Raw genomic sequence first — 9,926 nt, 5'->3', positions numbered from 1 at the left:
TTGCAATTAAGAAAAATAAAAAATGAAAAGAATAAATACACAAATATATTTACTTCATACGAATGTATGTACAAGTAAAACATATTTTGAAATTTATGCGAATATATGATATATTTATGCAATAGACATTTTGTTCTGTATTTTGGCATTTTTCTTATCACCATATATAATATCTAATCGAGTACGTATCTGATCAGTACGTATCTGATCTATACAGCCAATATACATGCACACGAGCGTTCTTTATTTTACCGTCAGATGCGCTGCATATTTTTGTATGACATTTTACCAAAATTAAATTGAATTTTTCAATATTCTTCACACAAAAAAAGTTTCTTTATTCAAAAAATAATGATTAATTAAGAAAAAAAGTCAATTTGGAAAAATTGTGTCCACATGAGCCGGGAAGCCACTATAGTGGTGCCGCGGGGATGTCAAGTTTTCCACTAGTCTATTCTGTGATCTATATGAAAAAGTTCTAGTTCAAAAACTGTGAAAATCCCCCGATCTGTAAGGGTTACATAAGTAAGTAGAACCGTAAGGATTAAGAGGAATCTTCTCGGAGCACATATTAAATAATGCTTCCCTCCCCTCCCCCGTCTCACTCTTTCTCTCTCTCTCTCTCTCGACTTGAAAAGAAAATAAAGAAGACAACCGATATATCCGATCAAAGTTAGCTCCGTAAGCTTAAATCTCCCTGATGTCTCCCGACGCATTCGGCCCTGGGCGTATCCTTTCGGATACCGCGGGATCGGGCGCCGCGGTAATGCATCTCGCGCGCGCATCAAGACGCGAAATACACACAAATACACGTTCGGGCGTATATACGCCTCTCGCTTATGTACGATATACATAATCGCGGAGTGCGCACATAAGTGTGACGCGAGCGCACACGTGTGTGTTATGTGTACGTGTGCCGAGTGTAACGACGTCACCGAGCAGTATCTCTGTTACGCCTGGATTGCCGTGGACTGTGGCCGCGCGCTCACGCATCGCTTAACATAATCCCCCGTCCGACCGGGACTACATAGATTACGGAATGATACCTCTGACGCGCGCACGCGCGCGCTCCGTACAATTATATCGGCGCGCGAGAGAGAGAGAGAGAGGCGCGGAACTCTCGCGAGTGAGCGAGCGAACGCGCGTTTCCGGCCTGGAATCGGAATGGAGCGAGACGGTCAAGATGTGAAACCCCCTCGAGCTGGCCGGACGAGCCGCGTATCCGTCCTCTCGTGGAAACGAGACTATCGTTCGTACATTCCACGAGGGGAGGCCGCCGAAACACGCCAGCATCCGTTTTCCTGGACCGACTCGATGATTCGTTCCGAGCGGGTTTTATCAGTGCGAGGGAGAGAAAGAGAGAAAGAGAGAGAGAGAGAAAAGGGGAAATTTCGATTCGGCTAAACCTTTAACGTACAACTGAAATTTCGACCCTGGTGTTTTCGTTTAACGCGTCGGATCTCGGTGACGTAACTTCGCTTATTTTTTCGTGGTATTCTCGAATCGCGTTGTTATCACGGTTGAATTACGGTTGATATCGCAATGGCGCGCGCGATTCTCATCCCGATCCTCGCCGCTCTCGTTCCGCGGGTATACACGGGTGAAACTTCTCGATCTTGAATCGGGCGCTGTGGCCGCGTTACCGCGATAATTGTGTCCGTTATCTATAATTTAATGCAACGCGTGCGCGCGTGTTTTGTCGCGCCGCGGTTATTTATACATCGCGTTTACGTATGCACATTTCCGCGGTTCTTACACGCCGAAAGTTCCAACGAAAGTTGCAACGATACACGTACGTTAAGGCCGCGGCGATAATATCGGGATAATTAACTTCCGCGTATTACCGCGGTGAGTTTTATAGATAACACAAATAATCGAGAGAGGGAGAGTGTGAGAGAGAGAGAGAGAGACCCAACGCGAAATTATTCCGCGCGCGCGCACATTATTTATGTAATTAAAATTTCACCGTGGAACTCGCGCTAAATATTACAAAACTGGCAATTTGGCGTAGCGCTGTTCCGAATGAGCCGCCGCCCTAATAACGACCGTTAACTGGAGTTGCAATTAGCATGGAGTGCCCCGGCAAAACGGCCGGGGTTTTGATATGCACAATGGCGTGTACGCGCCTAAAGAGCGAATAAATGAGAAGAATGGCCCGCCAATTAACTCGCCGCCGGAGACTTCCGGTCCGGAACAGAAATTTCGTCGATACCGCTCGAGCTCCGCCCCTTTTTTTCTTCTTTTTTTTTATTACCGACTAATTTCATCTCATGCGCGTATATTAATTCAGTTCTGTGCGCGCGCACTATTGTGTTCCGTCGATACCGAGCCGGAGGAGGTGAGCGCCGCTTTATAAGAGGGTGTAACTCTCCGTAACTCTACCCCGACTAGAAATTTACCCCATAGTCTCAGGTTGATCTTAACTGATTGTCGGACCCATCTGAGGTTATAAGATTATATCTTGAGTAGTCATGTAACGTTGCGTGATAATCAGGACCTTAGTCAGAATTCGTTATACCGTTCTCATCAGGTTATATTATCGAATCTCTATCACCGTTTTATCTCAGGTAACAGAAAGGATCATGATTAAATTAAAGATTTATAAAGGGCACGGAGTACTAAACGAGTGAAAAATACCGAGAAAATGTAAATCGAAACACAAACACCGTTCGAATCGACCGGACGATTTTCGACTTTAATAGCGCAGAAATAACAAATATTTCTGTTTAAAAAATTAGAAAAATAGAGTTCATCAATCAAACTTACCATCTATTAGGTTTGCTGCAAAAGATTCGTAACAGAAACTAACAATGCAATAGTCATAATAGATCATAATAAGTAAAGCGAGGTCCCAAAAGGGGTCTGATGAGTACAATTTTATCAAATAACGCGTTAGAATAATACACTGAGGTCCTAATATGTACAGAGTCATTGTAACCTTTCGCAAAGGTAATCCTTGTTCAATTTTTATCGGTACGTGATCAGGTGTACCGTAGATAGGCCTTGCCTAGTTAGCGACCTTATGCGATATCAGGTATACCCAATGACAATTTCTAGTCAGATAACTGTACCGAAACGATTCTGTCGCGGCAATAACCGAATAGCTTCGTTAACAGCAGCTCTGCAATCGCGGCGCCCCCGTTGATGGGGGTCATAATTTTCAGGTAATCAAAAGGAGTCGCGTAAATCATCTGTTGTAATTCCCCGGCCTCTTCGCTAANGGGGGGGGGGAGGGGGGACGGTTTATCGATATGTATTCTGTAGCTTTGAATTCGCGAAATCGTTTCTACACGATGTGCGGCAGTGGAAAATCGGTTAGCGACGGATATGCGCGCGCGCGCGGAGAGTGAGGTTTTCAGCGGCGGAGCCGTTTAATTAGCGAATAATAACGTCGACGGTGCGTGTGATAATTAAAAATCGCCGACGGCGTTTCATCCCGCGCGCGAGAACGCTTCCCTAATTAAACGGAACAGGACGTCGTCCAGAACGAGGGAGTGCGCGCGCGAGTGAAATTCTCTCGCGAGGCAATAATAATGATGAATGCGAAGCGTCCTCCTCCCACCTGCCGACTGATCGGTCGACGCTCGAGGTTGATATAAATTTCATCGGGCAATAATGCGCTCTGATCGGCGATAAATTTCATTCGGTCGCGTAGCGCCGACAAGGTCGCGCGATAAAATCTGTACGAAAGCCTCGCCATCATCCCGTCTTCTTTCGTGATTTATATTTTATTATCGTAGAAAAGCTCGCGTTTGTGTTTTTTCGTAGAGAAGCAGCTGTGCGGAGTTTCAGGAAGACGCACGGAGAAAACAGATTTTGCTGGAACAGCAAATGCTTGTCGATACAGTGGACAGGAAGAAGAAATTTGTTTAGACGGCAGAAAATTTGTTTGGATAGCAGAAAGATTTATCAAGAGCATTAATTGCTATTTGCTGGATATACGGACAATTAATACTCTTAACAAGTCTTCCTGCTGTCCGAGCAAATTTTTTTCTGTCCAAACAAATTTCTTTTCGTGCCCATCGAGCGGTCCATTCGTCGCGCGAACGTTACTCCCGATAGTCGACCGTTTCAGAGCGAGAGCGTACCTCCACTTCTTCAGCGTCGCGGATTCAATGATTCTTTGTGGGATTTTTTTTCTCCCTCTCTTCCCCTCCTCCTTCCCAATACTTGGAGGCTTGCGTTTCTCCGCGTTTCTCCTCGGTGCGCTGGGAAAAATTCTCGATGACTCCCTCGTCATCCCGCCGCCCTCTCGCTATTTCGAAGAGTCGCGGCCGCGCCCCCGACATTTTTCAAGTGCCCGAACATTAATCAAAGTCTCCCCGCTCTCTAGAGAGAGAGAGAGAGAGGGAGGGAGAGAGGACTCTTAGACACCTCACCTCATCGCGCGTAACACGTTGGCGTCTCGGAGTATACGTCAGTTTCGCGCGCAAATCTATCAGAGTGATACGCGGCGGGCTCTTTCGTTCAGTCGACTCGCGAATTTTCCTCGTATCGCGGAATAACGATCCTTCATTGTGTACTCACATCCCGGACGAAATAAACACGTGCTCGTTCGTTCGAAACCCGATCGATCGAAGTGCATTGATCTCGCATAAATTCTCGATACGATTTCACGAAGACATTCATTCACGCAACGCCCGTAACGAGAGGACGAGATTTATCACGCGGCCAGGAATCACATCGCATTGCGCATGCGAGGCACCATTTGTTCATTTTATTTGTATTTATTTATTCGCAAGTGTAGTTATTCGTAAATCGAGTAATATTCTTGACGATGTCTTGACAAGAATATATAATTTTGTATCGAGATAAAACTCGCTTACGTAAGAAAAATTCTACATAGTTCCACTAAAAATATTATATTCTTCTTATTCAAGAATAATTCTCATGGATTGAGGGGAAAAAGTATCGGATAGAAAGAACGATATCTCCGAAGTAAGAATTGTATCAGTTTCAAGATATCGTTCTTTCTATCCAATACTTTTACCTCTCAATTCATAAAAATTATTCTCAAATAACAGAATATGATATTTTTAGTGGAACTGTATAGAATTTCTCTGTATAAGCGAGTTTGATCTCTAAATGAGATTAGATATTCTTGCTTATACAATGGGAATATGAGTCGTGAATCGATATTAATATTTTGTTTTCCCGTGCAACGCAACATAAAATTGAAAATTAAATCTACGATAAATCCCGTAGTGTAATAATAACAAAGCGGGATACAACGGAACGATTCAAAATCGATTATCAAACTGAAACGAAAGTCATACGCGACCGCAAGGCATGGTGTTTGCCGGGCGAAATTGCGATATTTCGCAATTATTGTAGTAATAGGGCTTAGTAATAGGAATCGGTGAGCGCGTAGAACAAAATCGGAAACTGTCTCGAAAACGAGGACAAATCATGTCGATCGTAAACCAGTTACCCGTTCGCAAGCGCATTTCCCGTCCATCCACTCGTCCGTCCGTCCGTCCATCAGTCTGTCATTCAGCCAGCTCCATACTGCGCGACGCGGTTCCGCAAAAAGCGCGTGCCCCGCGGGTGTTACGCGACCTATGTATATGCTTATTCTAGGAACGTCCCCAGGACTCTCGGCTCCTCGTCGTTGTCGTTATCGTTGTTGACGACGACGACGACGACGGGCTCCTCGAATGAATGCGGTACGCGACGATACTTCTTTCCCGCGGCGGACGTCTTAATTCGCCGTCTGGGGCACGTAGGGAGGCATATAGGGCCCCGTGAGGATGTACTGCACCGCCACGACCATCAACTGCGGCGCACTCCATCTGATGATGTATGCGCTTCCTGAAACAGAAATGCATTTCGCGTGTTACTCAGCGCCGCTCCCTGCGCGCGAACCTCCCCTGCGTGCGCGAGTCTCGTACGTACGGGGTGCCTCTTTCGCGCTTTCCTCTGATCAACACGAAATTCAAGGCAGTTAAGTTTTAGTCGGTTGGTCGTCGTTTTCTTAGGAATCCTTGTAAATTTTAGCTGCTCATTGATGGAAGTACCATCTACAGATCGGTTAAGTTAGAAAAGGACTGACCATTCGCAATTAAAGACGCACCCTTTTTGCATACCCGCGGTGTTTCGTGAATCGAAGCTTTAGAGCTGTTTCGTTGGAGAATTGCCGGCGAAATGTTATCCTTCAGCCAATTTCAAACGAGACTTCGTTTGAGGGAAGTCTTACTCTCTTACAATTTCAAAGTTTCGTTGACATCCGTGAAGAAAACTCGTTCGAGTCGCAACAACGAAGTTACGGGGCGAGCAAGTCGAGCCAGGACACCCAGTATATATCAGATCCACCTGAGGCTGCCATCATTTTTCTTCGCACGGAGAGGTATGTGGGCGGATCGCTATGGAAATGCCGGTTTCGACCGTTTAACACTCTCGCGTCGTCTACATTTCTTCTCGCCCGTCTACTTTAAGTCAAGAACTCCCCGGCTTCTTACGTCATTTTTCAAAACAGTACCTTCCTTATTGCGATCTCCGTGTGACAGAAATGTTTCTCCCGCTTTCTGCCCCGATTCAATTTGAATTTCTAATCGGAGACCCTCTCTTTCCTCCCCTACCCACCCTCCCTTTATTCCCGGCGAATTGGGAATCGCCAATATTCCTTATTGATCGCTCCATTTTTGCCATTCGGCGTCGCTATAACGACACCTTCGAAAATCTATAATTCTATGACTAAAAAATCACGAGGGGTCTTTTTTGAACATGTCGATATCGATTGTTCCTAAATTGATGTAAAATGTGTATGTGTGTGTGTGTGTGTGTGTGAGAGAGAGACAGAGAGAGAGGTAGGCCAGAGTGAGGTATTAAACACGACGATGATGATAAAATCGATGTCTGTTAATTTAAGTACCTCTCAATTATAAGTCATTCGATCAGATAAATTAGCGAAATCGTCGATGCGATATAAACGGGGAAATATTCCGGGTTTATTATTAATTGTAAACGCGCGCTCGCAAAGTGTAACGAATTATGCTCATCTTGATTAGTAGAGATACCGTGTGCGATCAACGTGTGCCCCGCATCGCGAAGTTAATAAGTCCCCGTCTCTGCTGCTTGCATCGACTGCTTTAATTCTCGTTTTAAAAACGAGACCGAAACGTATCAACCACGCGAACGTATCGCGGCGGTCGCGAAATATGTTGACCGTAGAATACGTCGGTGTCACTCGTTCCGGCACGGATTTGCATATCTACTTCTACATTCATTTACATGCCGGATGCGCGAAAAGGCTTCTCCTCGCCTCCCTATAATATCATAATATTAACATTTCGCATATGTATTAACGTCGCGAAACGTGCTCGACGGCCGTATATAGCATTATGTCCGACACAATGTTATCTTGGGCCGAGAAGAATAAACTATTTCTCCCGCTACATTCATGGAATAAATTACAATGAGCGTAAACAGCATCTCTATTTGATCTGAATACGCCAGAAAAATCGGCGCGTGAATTATTTAACCGAGCCAAAAAAAAATAGTCCTCTCGATGCGCAGAACGCGATGATATTTAATTCACCGTTTGAATATTTCATCGCAAGATTGCCATCGATCGACTATATTAAAGCACATCAACGTTGGATATTAATTCCAATTCAAATTGATTACCAATCAAATATGAGATTACCATATTTATGACAATGTAAATATTTCATTATTGTTTGATGATTCGAATTGATACGTTGCACGTTCATTGAGAACGGTGCGGTGAGGGCAAAATTGGAAACTTGTCATTGAATGATAGAAAACTGAAAGCTCTCGCTTTTGATCGTCGAGAGGTGAATAAACATTGTATAGATTTCTCCGCGCCGATCTAAAGCGACGGTGTTAATTTCATTGTCGTTACGGAAATATCTGTATAAACGAGAGGGAAAGAATGGAATAGTCATGTGACGACGTCTATCGACTGCAATCTGTCGTTTCCACGGTCCTTCGAATCGCCGGTAAATAAGGAGCGGTACGGACGCGCTCGGAATCGCGCGCCAAGAAGAATGTTTTTTGTCTCGCGTCTCTACGTCGACTCGTTTCCGAGTTACGGCCTTTTAAAGTTGCGCGCCATGCGCGCGAGCGAGATGGACGACCACGTGCTCGGCCGGCCACGTGTGTCTCGTGCACCGCGCAAGCGCAAGCACTCTGAATGACCGCGTGGTCAGCCGCGGTAACGGTGGTGGGAGGACAAGGCCGCGTAGCAGATGCGTTGCGTAAACACAAATAGTGGAATTATGTGATGGAATGCGGTGACTGCGTCACTTCCGGCAAGCGCTCGCTATTGAGCATGCGCTGCAGCCCGCAGTGCCACAGCGCCGAAGCGATCGAGAGCGCGCGGCTCGGTACGCGCGTGCCGATAACTTCGCTCCTAGACGTCGCAGCGACTTCAAATAAAGGCGCTTCTCTTAGGCGTGAAATCGTTCGTCCCTGACGTAACAATTAATCGGTACAGCTAGATAATTGCGATAGAAAATATCGATTGTTCTGAACTGAGTGGAAAATAGAGGATTTTAAAATAAACATGTTTTTGTTAATATTACTTGCAAAACCGCGAGAAAACGATGATCGCAGTTTTTCTTTTATCTTCTTCCTTTCTCCTTCTTTTTCTTTGTCGTGTCTGGTTTTACATAGATAAATTTCAGAGATAGAACGGAAAATCGCATCGCGTAGAGTTTAATTACTCAAAGCTTTGAATAAATTAAAATGTGCGTGCTTCACATGAAAAGAATGGAGTCTTGGAGAGTCGATTTGCAGTCCCTTTGCAACTTCTTTCTCTCTCTCTCTCTCTCTCTCTCTGGGACTCTCTCCACGCACGTGTCGAATTTATCCGTTCATCCAACGCCCCGGAAACTTCCCCGCATAATTCGAGAACAAGGAAAGTTTCGCTGTTAGAAGAAAATGCGCCAAAAAAATCGCGATTCATATTTTTGGGTAACGTAATGTATCCTGCGATTGTCAACTCGCGGCGAACGAGCTCAGCTCTCCGATTATCTTCACGTGTTTTATTGTGTAAAAAAAACATCACTTTCCGTCGATCTTGCATTTGAAATTTCGACCCGATTCTGTTGATTCGATCTCATTTCTCGTTCATAATAAATGTTGACAAATAAGAATTATGTTTTAATCGGATAATTTCCTATTGCATGCATAACTACGCCTCATCGCGAGATTGCGCTCGGAAATGCGCCGTGAAATACTTTCCGGACTACGCTCGAATTTCCAACGTTCGAAATCTCCCGGGGAGCACGATCACGTTGTAAAATAACGAGCAATTACGCGCAGCGTATATTATTAAGATGCCGAATAATTTATATCGGGAACGCTTGAGGAATCAGCGGGGCGTGCGTTACTAATAGCTCGCAGTCCCGCGGGGAGTCACGATTAATCTACTTAATCAGCTCGATATGTGTCGATAATTAATCACACGCTACACCTTGACTCGGATCTCCTCGAGTCGGTAAATAGAATAGTCTGTGAGATCGAACGCTCGCAATAGTCACACGTTCGGAGGCGCTCGAACGACCGTCTCGCGTGCACCTCTGAAAACATCTTCCGGATGATTTTTACACGCGTTTCGCCGCCTCCAGGCGACTATCCGGCCCGACTAGAAATTTCTCTCATGGTCCAGCTCGGGTTGACCTCAATTGGTCGTCGGGTTCATCTAAAGTTACACTATCGGATCCTAAGAAAGTGTATGACGCTGTGTGGTAATCGGAACCTTAATCAGGATTTATTAAAATGTTCTCACCAAGTTCAACTATTCCCTATCACGTTTCTCCTCAGGTAACAGAAAGGATTTTGATTAGGATTTGGAAGAATAGGAAGTGCTAAACTAGTGAAAAATATCTATAAAATATAAATCGAAAAACAAATATTGAATTTGAGGACTTTCGACTTTAGCAATGTAATATATATATATA

The 9,926-nt window shown here is 44.8% G+C and overlaps 1 protein-coding gene across 1 annotated transcript in view; it reads right to left on the bottom strand.

Annotated features, from left to right (window-relative positions):
* Positions 1-5,048: 5,048 nt before the first annotated feature.
* The window catches only part of LOC106741003 (lachesin-like), a 110,149-nt gene continuing 105,271 nt past the window's right edge, over positions 5,049-9,926 (bottom strand). The window contains exon 9 of the mRNA XM_014612555.1: positions 5,049-5,811. Coding sequence (XP_014468041.1) covers positions 5,702-5,811 — 110 coding nt within the window. The 3' untranslated portion in view covers positions 5,049-5,701. The remainder of the gene's footprint in view (positions 5,812-9,926) is intronic.

This window comes from Dinoponera quadriceps, unplaced genomic scaffold (assembly GCF_001313825.1).
Source record: "Dinoponera quadriceps isolate SergipeBrazil2010 unplaced genomic scaffold, ASM131382v1 scaffold367, whole genome shotgun sequence".
In the NCBI taxonomy this organism is placed as follows: domain Eukaryota; kingdom Metazoa; phylum Arthropoda; class Insecta; order Hymenoptera; family Formicidae; genus Dinoponera; species Dinoponera quadriceps.
The sequence above is the reverse complement of the archived record's forward strand: the minus strand, read 5'-3'. Positions and strand labels throughout refer to the sequence as shown.